General features: G+C 33.1%; 2 protein-coding genes across 2 annotated transcripts; both read left to right on the top strand.

The window, feature by feature from the left end:
- Positions 1 to 1,605: 1,605 nt before the first annotated feature.
- On the top strand, positions 1,606 to 3,000 carry LOC143554599 (peptidyl-prolyl cis-trans isomerase CYP21-4-like). Its single transcript, XM_077044315.1, has 4 exons — positions 1,606 to 1,872; positions 2,155 to 2,208; positions 2,326 to 2,411; positions 2,841 to 3,000. Exons 1-4 carry the CDS (start codon positions 1,777 to 1,779, stop codon positions 2,971 to 2,973), a joined length of 369 nt encoding a protein of 122 aa, XP_076900430.1. The 5' UTR covers positions 1,606 to 1,776; the 3' UTR covers positions 2,974 to 3,000.
- Positions 3,001 to 15,607: 12,607 nt separating this feature from the next.
- Positions 15,608 to 18,234, top strand: LOC143554598 (uncharacterized). Its single transcript, XM_077044313.1, has 4 exons — positions 15,608 to 15,829; positions 15,917 to 16,074; positions 16,945 to 17,124; positions 17,931 to 18,234. Exons 1-4 carry the CDS (start codon positions 15,608 to 15,610, stop codon positions 18,202 to 18,204), a joined length of 834 nt encoding a protein of 277 aa, XP_076900428.1. The 3' UTR covers positions 18,205 to 18,234.
- Positions 18,235 to 20,574: the final 2,340 nt, after the last annotated feature.

Below are 20,574 nucleotides of genomic sequence, written 5' to 3'. Positions count from 1 at the left end.
AGGCATGATTGGTTTTTAACGGAGACCATGCAAAATTTGATCAAAACAAGTCTCTTTACATTTAGTGTTATTTTATTTTAGAAGGAGATTAGCGAATCTCGAACTTGGCTTCTATCAACTTCACATACTAATTTTAATTTCAATCAGAGCATCTGCAATGCAACACACATATCTTTGTTTCAAACCGCCAACTTAGAATGACATATCAGATTTCAAACCAACTTATAAAAACTTCCGTTTCTCTTCCAATGGATATTACCTGGTTGTTGTTTCAAATCGACACCTGATTATCTTCTTTTCCCTGTATTTGAATGACTTGGGCCCACTCTAAACCACTTATAAGAGTTGTTGCTCACAAACCACTTTTGTTGGATGGTATCACTCCATTGGTGTCATTAGTTTGGGTGATTTGGAGGAAACATTTAACTCACATACTGAGTGATAAAAAATCACTAGATGCATATGCGTAAGTGATAGGGAATCACTTGTTCATACACATAAGGCTAAAGTGTATTTTGAAGATCTTGTTTTATAAAAGGTTTAGTTTATCATATGAATCTTAGTATCTTACGACGTTCAATTTACTTCCCGACCACGGATATTCTTGTGTTTGGATGGGCTGGGGGAAGCATGCTTGTGTGGACCTTACTGGGATGTCCCCTCTTGTCGGGCTTAGGGACACCGGATTTATTGCTAGGCAGGCCGTGCTAAAGGCAGAAGCAGGAAAAATTGCTAAGCATGAGAAGACGTGTACGGAGAATCAACACGCCTTCATTCCTTTTGCTTTTGATACATTTGGGTCTCTTGCTCCCGATGCTGCTACGTTTCTAAAAAGAGTTCAGCGGGTCGTGCACAGTAACTCAACGACGCCGAAGAACGATAATTTTATTTTCAGTATGATCGGTTTTGCCATTCAAAAGGGGGTGGCGACGCAGTTTGTTGCCCGCTTACCTGCCTTTTTATTGTAATTGAATCCTTTTATTTGAAATGAAAAGTATTTACTTTGTTACTTTCATCCTGAAGCCCCCAAATTCTTATCATGTCAACGAGAATGGTAAAATAGTAACGCTAAAGTAATAAATGATGTTACACAAGGTCTAACGGCATTTATATATTTAAACCAATAATAATATGTTAGAACTGGTATAAGCAAAAAGCAAATGCTTGCGGTCAAATAAGACTAATAATTACGCTATTGGTAGAATATAGGAAATGAGCAATGGGTGTGAACTGTTAAATTTTGAGCGGGTGAATTAAAAACACGAACACGAGATTTGATCAATACACGATCGACTCTTTTATTAAGAAAACGACAAACGATGAAAAACTTAATTAATTAACTAATACATTGAACGTATGGTATATATAAACCCACGATTCTAATCCTATACTAACTCAAATACACAATTTGAATCCAAAACAAACAAGATTAAATAAAATAAGACTAACTTATCTTATAATAATAAACTAATTATTATATTAAATATTCTCCGAGATATTAGGAGCATTCAATTTGATTTGGTGTTGGACACGTTTAACATGAACTTTACTTCTGTCCCGAGACATAGAGTACTTTTGGGTTCAGGTTAATAGTTTCTCTGGTCGGGTTTCGGGTTACGGATAAAAGTGACGACAGGCCAACTTGGACCATCATGTCTTAATATGTTTTGGGTATTATGTTAACTTGATGTGGATCTTGTACCTGTGTATAATGTTTATTCTTTTATGTGCAGTGTGTGGTTTGCGATACCGTAATCTTTACAGGTTTCATCATTAATGGCGAGGATTAAACCGCAAGCTCTGTTACAGCAAAGCAAAAAGAAAAAAACACCAAGAAATATTAGTGTTCCAGCAGTTGCATTGTACAGTGTAGTTACTTTTTCCTCTTTGCTACATATAGACAGTGGTCTTAAAGGTTTGTCGATAACAGACGCTATATATTAGTTACATTAACATACGTTTATTTTATTATTTATATCGTTTATTCGTTTGCATGCAAATATTGCAACAACTTGGGTTTGATCAATGATCATACACATAATATACATGCTAAATGCACCTAATGAAAGTTTCAGGTACACATTCGTGCGTTGTTTGCTTTAGTCTAGTGGCATTTCATTTTTTAAATTTTGTATACATATTAATCTGTCACAGGTTGATGATGTAGTTGTTTCGGAATCAAAGAAATCTGATGTTCCTGGATACGCTGTAAGTTTCTCGTGTCTTTTATATTCCTTTTCGTTTAAGACGATACATTATTATCCATCTGGCTTTTGTTTAAACAAAAGTGGTGTGGTTTTGATACGTTAATACTTGTGTATCCAGATTTTTAACACGTCTAAAGGTTTGATTACCGTGGAACTTTACAAGGAAGGTTCACCCGAAATTGTGGATGCATTTATTGATGCCTGGTGAGTATTTGTTATTAACTCAAGCTCGAATAAAGCTCGTTTAGTTATCAAGCTCAAGCTCGAGCCTTGTATAGGAATATAGTTTAGGCTCCTATTTTTAAGTTTTAACTCTTTTCGACTTCTGTGTATTAAAACCGAGCTCGAGTCTAGCTTTGGCTCATTTAAGGCACTACACAGGCGCTCATACTGAGCTTAGGCTTGTTTAAGGTTTTTCTCAAAATATATAAAAATAATTTACAATGTATATAGATTAATTAATAAACAATAAATGAACCAGGCGCGAGCCTAACTTGAGCTTGAAAAGTTACTTATGAGACGAGCTTGAGCTTCAGATTAAAAGCGTGAAACGAGCCGAGGTTGAGCTCGAGCTTGTTAGTCAAAACAAGCCGAGCTCGAGCCTGGGAGAAATAATAAAACTTGATGATCAAATACCAAACAAGATAAAGACGGGTTTGATATTTTCATTACAACCGTGCCAATTCCTGATTTAAATGCAAAGCTTAATGTGTTTGGACGCGTTATTAAGGGAGAAGATGTCGTTCAGGTAAAACCGATTTTGTAATGTATCATTTTGGTCTTTGTCGAGTTTATTGATAATCGGCGTGTCACTGAAACAAAAGATTTAATTGTTTTGAGTATGTGTTTATAAGTTTGTTATATGCACACGTTGTACAATTTGTGGATGAACAGTTGGTTTAATTAGACTTTTAGGTCATATAATATTTTTGTCATATATGTTAAATCGGTTTTCTGTAAGATTCTGTTTTTTGTTTTGTCTTATAACACTGAGGCGTGCGTATATGTGCGAGTCGACACCTATGAATTTTTTATTTAATTTAGGCGTGTACTCGTAACGTGAGCAACGCTCAAAATTTTTTTACAGCGACACTGGTAAAATGTTTAAATAAATACTTAGAAAAAAATTACTTTTAAATAATTCAATATTAAAATTTTCAACCTACTAAAAGATAAATTAACACACACAAATGACAAACCCATAATTTTTAAATAAAGTACTAGTTGTGACTCGTGACTAACCTTTAAAAGAAGAAATATAAATCTATATTAGTCATTTACCAACTAACCCACATAACTAGAGGTGCACAAATCGGGTATTATGAAAACCGGGTTCGAGTATGGAACCGAGTTCAGGTATGATCGGATATTGAAAAATCGGATATTAACAATAATCGGGTCGGGTATTGGCATGAAAAACCATACCCTATGTACCGGGTTCGGGTAGGGTATTGAACCGGGTCTTCAATACCCGGGTATTTGAAGACCCTATTTTCGGGTATTGAAAAAAACCCGTTTTATGGGTTTTGAATACCCTATTTTCCGGGTATTCAAAAAAACCCATTTTCTACAATTTTCTTCTGTAACGGGTCTGTTTCATTTTTTTATCCTAACTCCATTTTTTTTAATACAAACTTCAAAGTTCATTCAAACATACATAAACAACTAAACAATGATACAAAAAACATATATTTTATGTGTTTTCAGTTGTTGTTTGGTATATCAAAAGGTGTTGCTCTAAACAAGTATTAATATTGAGATTGGTTCCTTGGAGGCATTTAACAAGGCTCTTTTACGAAAGTGGCGTTGGAGGTTTGTTTAAGATAGCAATTGCGTGTGGGTTAAGTTGATCAAAGCCATATATGGAGTTGAAATGAATCCTAATTATCGTGAAAATAGTGGGTTAGGGTCGGGTGTGTGGTCGTCTATGTGTAACTCATTTAATAAACTACACGATTTAGAAGTAATTCCTCTTTCGGCTGTTCAAAAAAAGATAGGAAACGGTCAAGAAACTAGATTTTGGTTAGACTGTTGGGGGACAAGTAGTACGTTGGCGGTCAAATATCCTCGCCTTTATGCGTTGGAAATGGACAAGCAATGTTTTGTTAATCAAAGGGCAGACGGTGGTTCTTGGAATTGGAGAAGAGAGATTAGAGGGGGGAGAGAAAGTGAACAATTTGATAATTTGATGGTGGAGTTAGGACATGTAAGTTTAACGGATTCTCAAGATAGATGGATTTGGAGTTTTGGGGATATGACAGACTTCACGGTTAAGGGTGTAAGGAAGGTTATTGATGACTTTATTCTTCCTTCGTGGGCTCGAAAGACAATATGGTTCAAAATTTCTTCCTAGAAAAGTTAATATTTGTGCTTGGAGGGTGTTACTTAAGAGACTTCCTATGAGAATCAATCTGGTGAGTAAGGTATAGACATTCCGAGTTCTTTATGTCCTATCTGTAATGATCATGAGGAGTCTATTGACCATGTTTTCGGTATGTGCTCGGTGGCTAATCGGATTTGGGTTCTTGTTGCTTCTTGGCTTGGCCTACCGTTGTCTTCCTCTTTGGCTCCGATTGAGCTGATGTCTTGGTGGGACACTTTAAGAGTCCAAACTCATAAGAAAGATATGATCGGGATGATTATATTTGTCACTTGGTGGATTATTTGGAGATTCAGAAATGACTTGGTATTTGAGAAGAATCGGCATAACAAAGAGACGATATTTGATGAAATTTTAAATTTCTCGTTCTTATGGTATAGTAGCAGAAATCGTAAATGTAATATTTCTAGGATCGAGTGGCTTAAGAACCCTCTATTGTATTTGTAATGTTTTGTTTTTTTGTTCTAGCTACTTGCTAGGACTGTTTTTTATTTATTTTTATAAAATACCGCCTTTTCAAAAAAAAATATCATATACGTACTCCAAAAAAGATCCGTTGGAGAACGACTACAAATTTGTGGACAGCCACACAAAAACATGTGCACAAACACTAATATCCTAGCATGCAAAAAATCTTGTTCGGGTATTCAAAAAACCCGGGTTTCGGGTATAACTAGAACCGGGTTTCGGGTATACCTAGAACCGGGTTTCGGGTATTATCGGGTTTAGATCGGGTACGGGTTCGGGTTCGGGTTTCAACATTGAAAGTCATACCCTATCCGTACCCTACGGGTCGGGTTCGGGTTTGGGTATTAAAACCCCGGGTTTTAGAAAAACCGATTCCGGGGGTTTTTCTTTCGGGTCCGGTTCCGGGTTCGGGTTTTTTGTGCACCTGTACACATAACCATCTTTAAGCCCATTAGCTAATCATCCACACCTAGAGGTGCAAATCCTAACAGGTTAATCAAACCGAAACCGGCCCAAAATTAAAAATAGAAATGGACTGACAAACCGATATTAACCGTAGGTTAGACACCGGTTAGAAATTTTCACGTAGGAAACGGTTAACCAAAACCGATTAATTTTAATAGATTAATAAGGCTATTGTTAATAAGGTTAATTTCAATATGTCAATAAGGTTAACCGATTACTAAGCAAGCCTAACCGGGTACAACGATTAGTGTGTTTATTTTGTCACTAAAAACCATTCAAGAATCGCCACCGGTTATTGGCAAAACCCGGTTTTGATCGTTTAACCAATAACAGGTTACGGTTAGTTAATAGTTTCCAATTTACTTTATAAAATTAAAAATACACGAATCTCATGAACCATACAATATTATTTGTATTTGGATAACCCAATAACCTTGAAAATTATTATATAACGAGTACACAATAATAGAGTCCTAGTTACTATAGTCTAGGCAAAAGATGCCTTTTTCCACGTGGCATATCTTTATCTCGTATTTAAACTACTTTACAAAAATCAAAACAAAGCCATGTTTCATGTTACGTATTTAATATTGTAGTTGGTAGCTAACGTAGCCAATAATCACGGATAAGTATAATAACAAAAGACGTTCCCATGCTACAACTTATAATTTATTATTATTATTATTATTATTATTATTATTATTATTATTATTATTATTATTATTTAAGATAATGTATAGTTATGTTTTGTATTTTGAAAACCAAATTGGACCTTTTGGCTTAACTATTTAAACCATAAATTGTTTGTCGTTGGTTCATAATTTCAAATACACCATGATTGCTTTCTCTCTTCTTCCGATTGACCGACGGCTAGCTGTTAGAACTGATAGTTCGATAGCTGGCCAGATCTCGCTACATGAGAACTGAGAATTAGGTCACTCAAAGTTTATTTTATGTGAAAAAAACTTTTATTAAAACTATAAATAATAGAATAGTCTTAAATTTTAAACTCTTTTCACATTTAGAATTGTAATAATGTGCAAAATGTTCATGATACAACTTAAAAGGATTAAACTATTTTCGAGATGAGTAGATTCATGTAAAATTAATATATACAAGTGTAGTATCTTAAAACGAACCAAAGCTTGGCTTGACTGCTTGAGCAAGGTTGTGTAGTGTAGAATTAACATATACAAGTCCAAAAATAAAAGAAAACAGTTAAATATACACATGGCTTGACAAGCTTTCCTATACAATTCTCAATAACTAAACTGCTCTTATTTAAGGCTCGGGTCGGCTAGAGCTTGAAAAGATTCAAATCATTTCGAGCTTGTTATCAAACCGACTTTAAATAGTTCGTGAGTAGTGCAATTACCGCTCTCTACCTAAGAATATTAACTTTTAATGGGACCCAACAATTCCACATTATCAGTCATCAACATAGTAATGTACATATTTATTTTACGAAATCATGTATACATGATTTACATACTTATTATTAAAACCTTTAAAACAAATGGCAGAAGAATAGAAGAAAGAAGGTTCCAAAGGCAGAATAATAATAATAATAATAATAATAATAATAATAATAATAATAATAATCCAACAAAGCGCGTTAAATCCGCGCACGTGCTCTTGCGTAGATATTGCGGGATTTTGTATCAATCATCACACGTGGCCACTACCCATTGGATGAGGCCCAAAAGCTGACGGCCCATTTTTGGATTTATTAGTCCCGGTTTCATATTATAAAATTAATATTGTGTGGGCTGGCGATTACTCTGCTTAAAAATGACATTCAATATTTTTTAATTATAGTTTTTAATATCTAAGAAGAGACCCGTTCACGGTGGGTTATATTACGTTAAAAGTTGTTTCATGTAAAACGACATAACACGATAAACATGTTTTTACTACCAACACATGTCTATACCATTTGTAGTTTACACCTTTGGGTTCCTAGCCAGAGGTTGCGCCGTTGCGGAGCTGCTTAGAAGTCTCCAACGGGTCATCAATAGTAACGTTATGACTAGTGGCGAAGCTTGGACATACACGTCGAGGGAATCGAACTCAATATGTATAAAAGATTTTTAAACTAAAGGGGGGTGGGCTCATAATTTCGGTCGAAAACGGGTAAATTTACACTATGTATAAAAATTTTCGGCTGAAAAAGAATAAATTTACGCTACCGAGCAAAAAACGGAGGGGCCGGGCTCAAAATTTCGGTCGGAAACAAGTAAATTTACTATACAAATATTGGCAGAAAAAGGATAAATTTATACTACCAAGCGAAAAAACGATGGGGGCCAGACTCAAAATTTCGGTCAGAAACGAGTAAATTTACACGATGTATAAAAATCTCCGACCGTAAAAAGATAAATTTAAACTGTCGGGCGATAAAACAGAGGGGGTCGGGGTCACCCCCGGCCCCAACTTTGTTATTCAAAAAGGGACACCGACGTAACTTGTTGAATGTTTTCCTTTTATTTCGTTAGTAAACTAAAAGCAAATTTTTCATTAGGTAACTTAAAAGAAAGTCGAAAGAATAAATTAGATACGGCAAGACTAGATAAAAACCAATTTATCAATGTGCGTTTGCCTCAATATATGGTAATACGGATATATAACAGGTGCTCTTTACTTTTAAAGATCGAGGGTTTAAATCATGTACCGGACAAGTTTAATGGATTTAGATAAAGATTAACCGTTTAAATAAAAAACAAGATTGAAAACTAATTTTATACGACTTAAGAAAGTGTTGGACATTTGGACCGTAAATTTAAGTTATTCCATATTTTATTTGACTTCTGTTGTGGTATATTTTTGTGTGCTAAAAGTCTCAAAATGTAAATAACATTTAAACTATTAGTTATAAACAACACTTTACTTTGTTTTGTCATTCTTTTTATTTTATAATATATTTTTACGGCGACACACACATACATTTATTTACTCGTATTTCTAGCTACTCAAAATAAAAATATGATTAAGCAAAAGCTCTATTAGTAAGAAACTAGAGAGGACGAAACAAGACCTGATAAAATTATGACTCATTACAAGAGACTCACAAAAACATGAACGTGTCTAAAAGATAAAAACACGAGAAATAACGAGACTCGAAATAAATAAAGGAGGTAAGAGGGGACGAAATGTAAGCGATCTCTCATGGATCGCCCAAACCAACCGCTGCATTACGCCGCAAATACAAGACGATCTAACTGACATATGATATCTTCAAACTCTTGCACGATCTAAGAATACCCGTATCATTTATGTCAATTTTAGTTGTATCTCGTCCCATAAAGCAACATGTAAAACAATGTAATCTTTTTTTTTTTTTTTTTACAAGAAGTTCTCCATATCTTTAAGACAGACATGAAAATATTCAATCAATTTGTCTAAATGTGTGAGGGAGAGAACATACATTAAATTTTCCCATGAGAATCTCTCTAGTGTCAAATATTAACCAACATGGAGTTGAGATCACTTTTTTCAAGACCGACTGATCCCGACCGATATCTTAATAGGCCCAAATTTTTTAAAAGATTATATATATATTCTTTTTGAAAATAAAAAAGTATGTATTTTTTAAATTTAAACTCAATTACTCTACTAATTTAAGGTTTAATTTTTTTTCTTCAAACTAAAAATTCATGATTCTCAAAGATAGTCTTGTTCTTCCTGTATTATAAAATCATCGACACCATAAAACTTCATTCTTCAATACCAACTATATTTTCTATAATCATATAATCAAATGTGATTACAAGCTACAAAGATATAATAATCGTCTAACTAAATTTAAGATTCTATATTATGATTTTTATATATTTTATTGTTTTGTAATAAAATCTTGATAATCTAGAAAAAGCATTTGTGTGGGGTAAAGGTGAAGGATGGTTCTGTGTTTCCTAGGGATCGTACAAAAAAGAAAAGAAAAGATGTATTATTATTATTATTATTCATCACCGGCTTTTTGACGTTAACCCACCTCTTTCTTTTTCTTTCTTAAATACACATTTAAACACTTCTTTTACTATTTATTTTTATCCAATAACGTTCTAATTCAGACTTAGAGCTGTTTGGTAGCCTCTTAACAATCATTAAGAGGCTAACTCTTAATGACTCATAACTTCTTAATAGTTAAAAGGTAACCTTAAGTCTGAATGGTTAAGAGACTACCTGTTAATGGTTATCTCTTAACCATTCAAACTTTAGGCTACCTCTTAACAATTAAGAATTTATGAGCTATTAAGAGGTAGCCTCTTAATGACTGTTGACATGCCTCTTTTATAACCCAGGTGTATTCATGTCTTAGATTAGACTTCAACCGCCAATTGTTATTTCGATGCTTGAGGACGACGCCAATCTGTAAAACCCTCCGACTTTTCTATGCCATAGAGCTCAATGATATATCTGTTAAGTGTTAACAATAACAAAATTATTTTGTGATGAAAGTGAGATTCGAACTATACTCCAGCTTCAGTGAACCAAATGGCAACAGAGTCTACTATTTATTTGTTTTATCTTTCTGTATTTTCAAATTGTTTCAAACGTTTAATTGTTTATATTGACTATTTATTAACGAGACTTTTTAAATAATCAGACATTTACAAGTAGAACTTAATTCAAATGAAAGAGAGGTGCGAAATTTAATTGATTTATGTACTTAATTTGGTTGATTATTAATAACTTTAAAGCCAGCGTGAACCCGATTAGGATAACATAGTCTGGTCAGAGTGTAGCATCAAGGCTCTCCAATTTTAGAGAGTGTGATAGCCTAAATTCAAAAAAGTCGCCAATCTTAAAAAAAATAAAAAAATAAATAAACATAAACGTTAATAAATTTTATCATATAATTGGTAAGAAAGAGAAATTATCGGGTCACATTTGTGACTTGAAGGTTAAACTTACAATGTTCGTTTACATTTAAGTGAGTGCTACTTATAAAATACACAGTTACTGATAATCATGAGACTTGAACATGTAACAAATTAAACTTACAGTTTTTTTTTTTAACGACAATTAAACTTACAGTTACATTTGTGTTTGTTAAGTTGCAATTAAAGTATTTCGAATTTGATGATTAAAAATGTAAACAAATTGATAAATTTAGGTAGCTTGGCGGTTGTTATGTGTTTATTACAAAAAGAAAATTAAAGTAATATAAAGTAAAAGTAAGATCAGATTTGCACGCTCGCTCATCCACAACCTTTACGGTGAAATTAATGGAATTTTTAAAGTAATAATATCAAAATAACTCCACTTTGTTTTTAAAATAATAACAAAATCTTATTTTGAAGAAGAGTGTCCTTTTTTTTATCCAAAATAATATCTTTCAATAGCAATTATGATTTGAAAACAGTTAGCTTGATTGTGATACTTTTAACTTTTGTATATTATCACCATCATTTTATATTATTTAATTAATTCAAATTTAGATGTCATATCAAATATTATATTCTTTAATAAATGAAGCAATTTTTTAAAATAAATATTATTGATGGAAATTTGTTTTAAATAAATAATTAACGTAATTCACACTATCAAAATTTATTATTACATAATTATTTCATTAAATGTTTGGTTAAAATTGATTTGTACATGATATATATGGTATTATACCCGCTAACCACGGTTTTATGCATAGTTGATGGTGTAATGTACTAATGTTTGATATATTAACTATCGTTAAGTTTGTTTGTTATACATTTATATATTATTCTATCGCCAACTTGAAAGTTAAGACAATAATTATGAACGCGTTGATATTAGTTTTATTATTATGTAACTTTATCACTTACACGGTCTAGTTTCTTGCTAGTTTGTATTGGGTTGTATAAAATTGGCCGTTCGACCATATTTCATCATTTTATAAGAAATCATAAATAAATCAATTTCAAAATTTGATGGTATAAAACTATAAATTGCATTCCTTTGATAATATGTTATAGAACCGCTAATTTTAACAATTAAAATTCCACTTATAAACATGTTATTCAGTTGTAATGTTGTGATGCCTAATTTTTTAAAATGGCTAACTCACACATTTCTAAACATACTTTTAAATCTACAAACAATTATGCTATAAGAATCAAAATGTGTTAATTACACTTTTGTCACCATGTCCTTGGTCTTTTTTTTCTTTAATTCACACACCTTAAAAGTTTCGTACATTAATTATATTATAATGTATCAGGGGAGGATTCAAGGATTAACTACAGTGGGCCGTTGCCCACCGTCCGCGCCTGCCAGAGTGTCGTATTTACAGGTATAAAATGAGTTGAAAATCAGTCGGTGCCCACATGTGGCTGAACTAGAGAGAGAATAAGAGAGTAAAGAAAAGAAAATAAGTGAAGGGAGGGAGGCATGTGTTTTCTTTTTCCAGTTTTTCCGATGTACCGTGATTAGTTTTGTGCAAGGAAGAAGATGATATAGTCATTATAGGGGTAGTGGTTATATTTTATTTAATTGACAGCTTTTATTTGAACGACCTCGGGTCCAACTTCCAAGTCAAACCAAGCTATTTATATTATTATTGTGATTTGTATTATTTACTTATTTCTTTTTTTTTTTAACAAATCTATATTTTTAGTTTAATCTATGGTTAAGTTGGGTTTGTTTGTTAATTTTTTATGTAAGGTTTTTTTATTGGTTATATAATCAAAGTTTATTGTTTTATTATTTATGATGTTATCATATATAATTTTCATGAAATAGGTGAATAACATTAAAAGTAATACTATTACGTTCCACACAATTTGAATTATAAGAACATTCTCAACTCATCCTCTAAACTTTTGTGAGAGGGTTTTATAGATTATAGGATAAGGGTTTGAGTAGTTGCGAGTAAATGAAAAATAAACGTTAGTGATTTTTTTATAAATTTGGGGAAAGTTTGTTTGCTCATATTTATTTTTAAATATTTGTTGAATTGGTTGTGAATAGAGTAGGGTGAAAACTGTAATAATAAAGATATAAAAAAATATTATTGAATTGAACCAAAAAGAGGAAATATATTGATTTTTAATGTAGTTATTGAGATAGAGATGATGGACGAGCTAAGAATGCTCTAAGAAGGTGCAGTAAATTGATACTCAAAGTTCATTTTGCTCTGGGCCTCTACAATTGTTGGCCGGCCAAGTTCTTTTTGACCCGACCTATTTTTTTCTGATCCTTTTTGTGCCCACCCTAACGAATTTTACTGGATCCGCCTCTGTAGTGTATTTAATTCGAACACTAGATATACAAATGGGATATCAATTATCCAAGTCTAGGTGGTTGAGGTGAGATGTATAAATGCACGGGATCTTTATACATCACTTGTTGGTTATACGCCTCGTAAAGGGCTACATGGGTCATATAAACTGAAAAAACTATTTTTGTGTCCCCTCTGCATACTTGTCAGTCATGCATGACCTATAAGCCCTTGTATAGTCTTATACTAGTTGTATAGACATGCACAGTCACCATGTGGTGGTATATAAAGATCACATCTCTTTAAAAAGAGGGAAGTCTTAGACCATCCACTATGGTGGGGGGCTTCGAAGCCCCTCCACTGTGCCATGTTGGCGTCACGTAAGCACCGAGGACATCGAAGCTCCGCCCCAAAGATGCCCCGTTATGGTTTAATGCCCCAAGGGCGCCCCTATTACACATCTATATGCATATGTATGTATGTGTGAGAGAGAGAGATGGAGAGAGCTGCTGAGAGGCCCCCCACCAAATTCTTTCATCCGCGCCGGCCAACATAACGATCGGATTGTTGGCGCCCACCCTTCAATCACGTGTGTATCTATGGTTTAATGCCCCACTGCGGTGTTTGCCGCCCTCGGCGCCCAAAAAATCGCCCCCACCAAGCCCTATAGCGGATGGTCTTAAATATGTTCAAGTTTCACCTTTGTCTGGAAATAATCGTGAGGTCCTTCAACTTATAGTTGGTTTTCTCTTATCGTTAAAATGAAGATGATCAGACGAGTTTTTTTTACGCAACTTTGTCATAGATACACACATGGGGAAATATAGTCTAGTTGACACATGAGATATACAAACATATATACAGGCAAAATTTGATACACTATAGTTTGTATAAAATTAAATGGGAAAATGATGAGTAATTTGAAAAAAGTGAGAAAAGAATAAAAAGTAGTACACGGCAGGGCAGGCACATACTACCACACCTTTCTTTTCTTTTGCACAAATACCCACTTTCATGACGTCGCTGTAAAAACCCCTATCTACGTTCACACTCCACACCTATACCAACCTATATCTTTCTGTTTAGTCCCTCAACAAGTTACATTTTTACAACAATTATCTTTATCTTCACTCGTGCCGCTCAACATATAGTTGAGCTGAGCTAACTCGAGCGCAGTCTTGTGCTCGAAGTTAAACGATTTAGCTTGGTTTGTTTTATTCTTAAAGACTTGAAGTTTGATCTCGAACTTGACTCGTAGAAACTCCATGCCAACTGGTTATTTTTATAGAAGTTAATACATTTACATAAACTCCAATTTGATAAATAAATTTAGTATGACACAAAAGAGTTACAAGCAAACCAACAAGCTTAGCCTGATGCAAGAATTGAAATTGAAAAGTTTAAATTTGACTACTATACGAGTTTTAATTAAGTTATAAAAATTAAGATTTAGACTTAACTTAAACGAGGTAAATGAGTGAGCAATGAGGTTATGTGTGCCAGTGTGGGCATACCTTCTACTGAGCTATGCATCTTCTTTTTTACATACAAGACAGTTTCAACTGAGTTTTTTTTTTCAAACAAGCTTATGGGTACTCGGGCACAAGCCGAGGAATCCAAACTGTCCGTGTTCCACATCATACTATTACTGATATTCCATTATGTGAGGAAGCCAAGACTCAACCTTCAGTGCTATCTCTGTGAATCGTGAATTTGTTTTGAACGAAGAAGAAAAAAAAATTACGTCTTAAATTAATTGAGTAATTGAGTTTAAACATTCAAATTAAATATTTTTTTACAAAAAAAGTATATATAACTAAAAAAAGAAAAAATAAGGCATGTTTGTGTGCTGGCCCGAGGTTGGCATCATCCGGCCCTGCCTCACAGCCGGCCTTGTCTACCTTACACACTCACAAATCGGTTTCATGAACCCGAAATTGCAAGCATGTTCTCTTGAACCCAAGACGCCGAGCAACCCGACCAAACCAAACCTTGAATTTAAAGAATTACCAGTGTTCTTCTCGACTCGTTGTGCCGAGCAGGTCGATAAACCCGAGCAATGGTAAAACCCATGCGTTAATGCGGTAAGTCAACACAAGTTTGGCCAGTTTGGGTTACGCGTGTTATTGTAATGGTACTAAGACAAAAAAATTAAAATATGGGGTGGACCAATGGCTTGACGTCGGTTGATAAAACATGATTATTGGTAAAACCCGACTGTTATCGATCCCGGACGTTGAAGCGGTGACTATGCGAATTCGGTCGGTTTTCGTCATGTTCATTACGATATTGAAACTAAAAAAACATCATCATTCGGTCGGTTTTCATTACGGCACTAGAACAAAACGCGGTGAGTCTAGGCAAATTCGGTCGATTTTGTCATGTTCGTCACGGTAACAAAACTAAAACAAAATAATAAAAAAAGAACAAAAACAAAATTGACATTCGTTCAGTTTTCGTTACATTAATTACATACCAAAGCTGAAAAAAACATAAAGAAAAAATACAAAAAAATACCAAAAATAAGGTGCCGCAAAGCTCCCTAATAACACCAAACATGTAAAATGTTACATATAATAATTAAAAGGTCGTTGATGTAATATAAGCATAAATAGAGGTACCAAAACTCCAAGTTCCATATAAAGACAAAAAGACAAGTTACCACTCCTTCTTATATCTCTCTCTTCCCCATTACATTATATATATAACATTATACATTTAATACACCCCACCGTCATCTGCCCGTCGTCCGTACCATCCTCCACCGGCTACTTCCGGTCAGTCTTCCACCCCAAGTCTCCTCCTTCAAAACCCTCATTTCTTCATTCATTTTTCACCTTCAAAATCATAAAAAAAAACAAATATTAATATTATTCTATGATGCTGAAAATGGAAACCAACCCATATAATAATAATAATAATAATAATAATAATAATAATATGGATGCTTCATCTAATCTTTTTTCATCATCACTACCACTTGTTACTACTACTGCTACTGGTGGTGATGACGTGGAACACCAGAAGAGTAGTTCATCACTAGGGTTCATGGAGTTACTAGGTTCTCAAGATTATTATTATTATTATTCTATGTTTGATCATAATACGACGGCGTTTACATCACCACCACCGTCACCTCATTATTTGAATCATCAAGATATTATTAATATTGATAATGATAATATTATTATTCACAAGGAGGAGGAGGAGGAGGAGAATAATAATAATATTATTACAAGTACTACTGGTGTTGATGAAGAAATAGAATCATCATCGGTGGTGTTAAATGGACAGCCGCCGTCATCATCGAATTCATCTTCAATCTGCACTTCACCTACTGCTCATCAACAACTCATGTAAGATCATATTCATTTATTATTATTATTATTATTATTATTTTGAATTTTAAACCGTGTTTGAATAAAACACCCCAAGAATTTTAAATTCATTGATTTAATTAGTGGTTTTTTACTTACCCTAAATGTGATGAAAAAATCTATGGGTTTTGAATATTAATAATTATTCATTATTAAACATGTATCATTTTGGCGTAGTGTAATTACTAGATCTATATATATTATTGTGTGTACTATATCAAGTTACATATTTGGATGAGCATATATATGCAAATGTTGGATTGGGATTAATGAATGTAATAGAGTTGGTAAGTACACAAGCAAAAGAGGGGTTTTTTTTGTTTAGATTTTTTTTGTCTATATATACATATATGAGCTATGATGTTATGTGTAGTTAACAAATAATCTTGAATGATTTTTTATGTACGATTATTATTATTATTATTATAAATGTATCAAGTGATTGTAATTATATTATTATAAATCGTAAATGTATCAAGTGATTATAATTATATTATTATAAATCGTAAATGTATCTTGTGATAATACTTATTATTATAAATCACAAATGCATATAAAATAGGTGTATTCAAGTTTTAAATAATAAAATCAGCATATTTGAAGTCGTTATGCGAGAACAATTTCACACATATGGTGATGACTAAGGAGTTAATTAGGTCATGAGCTTTTGGTCGCGTAAATCTTTGTTGGTTTTGTATGGATACGCGAATGTATAACGTTGTCATGTATTCGATCAAGTCATTATTGATGGAATTAACATGATTTAGATATAACATAGGAATTTCTCAAAAGGTATTTATTTAAATGTTTTACTTAAATTGGAAATGAATAGATCATGTGAACATATAGGTCATGTGTTAAAGAGAAGAAATTAGCAATGGGTGGAGACATGACAAAAGCAAAGAAGAAAAAGAAAGAGAAAGCACCAAGATTTGCATTCATGACTAGGACTGATGTTGATCATTTGGATGATGGTTACCGATGGCGGAAGTACGGCCAGAAAGCCGTAAAAAACAGCCGTTTCCCAAGGTAATGATACTCTTTTGTTAGTTTCGTAAAATACTCAACCTATCTATTTTTTAGGATGATTCCGTTAAAAAGTACATGTCTTACATTATATGGTTTATATGAAGTTATACGTGTAAAGTAAAACGTCATATGTACGTGTGCATTTAATAGTCACACAGTTCATATGACTTTGTTAGTGGTTACGTCAGTCATTTATGTGTCAGTCAGACACGTTATATTGGTTATATGATCTGCCATTTTTGCATCTCATATAATATGAGGCCATGTGGGTCGTACGACATGTTCGTGATGTTTGAATAACGCGTTGTTGGTGTTTGTTTAGCCAAACTCCACTTTTACTTGATGCATGTACCTTGTTAAATTGTTAAGTCACTCATATTCTCTCATTTTCACACTAAAAGCAAAAAAAAGAAAAAGATCCTCCTGATTTGCCGTTTTTAGGACAAGTACCAGGGGCGGCTCGGAGGGTGCGCGAGCTGCACCATCGGCCAGGACACATACTTTTTTATACATATTACATATATATGTTTTTTTTGTGTTAAAAATAAGGTTAATTATTTGCAATGGTTTATAAGATAATTGCATGCTCAGAATGGTTTCCGCTTACAATAAATCGGTCGATAAAAGTTTTATCCATATACATTAGTGAATAAAAAATTTTCGTTAAGGTCTATGAGTCTTTTTATTTTGGCTCGGCCGAGGTATTTAAATTCAGGGACGGGGTACGTTTTACCAGCCCCGTCCGTTGAAAGTTATTCAGTTAACAAGAAGACTAATTATTAATCTAATAAATTGGTGACTTGTAGGAGCTATTTTAGATGCACAAGTGCAACATGTAATGTGAAGAAGAGAGTGGAAAGGTGTATGGATGATCCATCTTATGTTATCACCACCTATGAAGGCCAACACACACATCCGCCTGCCGCTAGTTCCGCACCTCTAATCCCCACCTTTAACCATCTCATCAACACTGCCACCTTTGCAGCAGCTGCCACCACGGCCACCACAGTACCACATGCTATGCTAAAACTAGACCAAGGAGCTGGGCTTCTTCAAGACATGCTGCCTTGTCATCACTGATGATTATATATCAACAATATCCATGCATGCATCTTTTATCTTTTTTGTATGAAGTTTATAAATCCAAGCCAACTGTTTTAAATTATTAGTATATATTTTCCAAGAGGTTAATTAATTATTGGTTTTGCCTTACTCTTTAAACCTATATATATGTAAATGGGAATGGTTTCATATCTTTTACCAAACCCTAGACAACTTAAACTTTCTTGTATTATTTTTTTAATTTTCGCAGGTGTGCGTGTGCGTTGTCTGTTACACCGCACTTGTATCAGTTGATATCAGGTCATGGTTTTAGTTTTGAGGGTGTATCATTTCGGTTACAATGCTGCATTGCTGCAGCTTCTCCCTCATTGATGAATATCCCTTTCGGGTTTCATCCATGACCGGTATGTTGTAATGAATATCGGTTTTTAGTAATACAAATTTTCAAGTTTAATTGTTGGCTGTATAGTATCATTTTATGTCAGGTGATTAAAATAGTTTCCTTGGCTTTAGATTATATATATTTTTGTCACTAAAACAGTTTTAGTTTCTTTAAATTATATCTTTAAAACTGGTCAAGTTTGATTACATCTGTTTGCTTCTTAGAAGAAGTGTTTCATTTATTCAACTAATAGGAGATGTTTAATCAGTTGATTCAGTTTTGAGCATAATATTGCATATATCACTCATTTTAGTTATTTTGAGCTTATATATATATAAAGACATATTTAGGAAATATATATTATTTCCTAAAATTTGCAATTTATTTTTTTTTGCTTACATATACTATATTATTTATAAAAAAATACAAAATGTAAAGATATTATTTTGCCAGTCTGGCTTTGTTATATTAATTAACGTTCTGTATATATAACCATAACTGAATCATTGAAGTATAATTTTTTTTATGTATATAACCACAACTAAATTATACACTTCGGTTGATACTCTTGTTATGTTTGAAATTGAATTTGAAAACAATTTATGGACTTACTGGCTTTTTCAAAACACCATTTTTTTAAAGTCAGGATTTATGACTTTTAGAAAACAATCTTTTTTCTTATTAAAAAGCTAAAACGAAAAGGACTTTTGTGGTTGACAAAACACATTTAACTTATTGTTTTTTTTTTAAAAAACAACAATTAAGTCAATAAGTTGCTTTCAAACTCAATCACAAACATGTTGTTATGTTAGAATCTAGTCAATCGGTTTTTTAACCAAAAGATGATGCAATGACATACCAACCAGGATCGCTATAAAATTTTGTTTTTATTTATTTATTTTTATAACAACCACAAAATCTTTAAAAGGACTAAAGAAAATAAGCCGAAATCTGATTTGTAACCCATTGTTGCTGATGTGGTGCTGGGCCCATGAGCAAAACATGATGTAAAGATGGTGTCATAAAGCACTATAAGGAAAATCTTAAACATGTGATTTGGTCTCTAGATTTGTTTTTGGTTCAATGAATGTCCAATCATCCATGTGCAAACAAAACATGTTCTTTTCTTAATTAAACCAAACATTTTTCTTTAATATTACGTGTTTTTAAAAAACCAATTTAGTGTTCCTGTATGATAGTTGTCTGCCTATTACGCTTTAGTAGTTAATTACTTAATTAACATAACCAAAATTTTGATTGTATTATTATACTATTATACATGTATTTTTCGTGTTTTATATATAGGCTTATTTTCATGATTAATGGGTTTGGATGCATATGAGAGGGTTATGGGCTTGTATATGTACTCATATCCGGGGAAAAAAGGAAAAATAAAAAGAAACGCGTTTTCATGGAGTCTTGTTTTAATAAGCTATCTAACAACCCCTTAAATCATGATCAAATCCAATATTAAAACATATGCAATCCCAACCACCCCTCAAATCATGGTCAAATCCAGTGTTAAGACACATGCAATTTGCATTAAATGATTAGATATCAACCCCTATCACAGGGATATGCAAATAGTAACCTTATTATATAACATAATAGAAAATTATAAAAAAAAATGGTAAGCCTCACAACCATCTTGACATGGGATCTTGCAACTTCATGATACCCCGTCGGTCTGTTACGCTAGCTTGCTAGTTGCTAGTGGGGTTCTTCACGTGTCGTTTTTGTGTTGCACTACTGCATAGACATGGCGCACCCCTCTAATTCATAGCTGAATCTTTTTAAGTCTACTGTGGTTTTTAAAAAAATATTATTAATTTAAAAACTTAATATTTTTTGTGATATTAGCAAAGAAACAATTAAAACAATAATAATTACACAACACCCAAGTCCAATTTATCCAGTTAAGTAGCCCAAATGAAATGGCCCATCTAGTTGAAGCATAAAGAGCTATAGAAAGAGAGGATATTGTATGAAGAATTGAAGATTGTTAT

The sequence above is a fragment of the Bidens hawaiensis genome, unplaced genomic scaffold (genome assembly GCF_021521415.1).
Source record: "Bidens hawaiensis isolate Kalapana, Puna unplaced genomic scaffold, B.hawaiensis_p1.1 tig00017762_1, whole genome shotgun sequence".
NCBI classification, from domain to species: domain Eukaryota; kingdom Viridiplantae; phylum Streptophyta; class Magnoliopsida; order Asterales; family Asteraceae; genus Bidens; species Bidens hawaiensis.
This window is presented reverse-complemented; position numbering and strand designations above follow the sequence as displayed.

Bases quoted from the DNA above. Each gene is read 5' to 3' on its own strand.
- LOC143554599 (XM_077044315.1), top strand. From the start codon at position 1,777: ATGGCGAGGATTAAACCGCAAGCTCTGTTACAGCAAAGCAAAAAGAAA. The intron at 1,873-2,154 runs GTTACTTTTTCC...AATCTGTCACAG, and splicing joins CAGTTGCATTGTACAGTGTA to GTTGATGATGTAGTTGTTTC. The intron at 2,412-2,840 runs GTGAGTATTTGT...TTGATGATCAAA, and splicing joins GATGCATTTATTGATGCCTG to TACCAAACAAGATAAAGACG.
- LOC143554598 (XM_077044313.1), top strand. From the start codon at position 15,608: ATGGAAACCAACCCATATAATAATAATAATAATAATAATAATAATAAT. The intron at 16,075-16,944 runs GTAAGATCATAT...GTGAACATATAG, and splicing joins ACTGCTCATCAACAACTCAT to GTCATGTGTTAAAGAGAAGA. The intron at 17,125-17,930 runs GTAATGATACTC...GGTGACTTGTAG, and splicing joins AAAAACAGCCGTTTCCCAAG to GAGCTATTTTAGATGCACAA.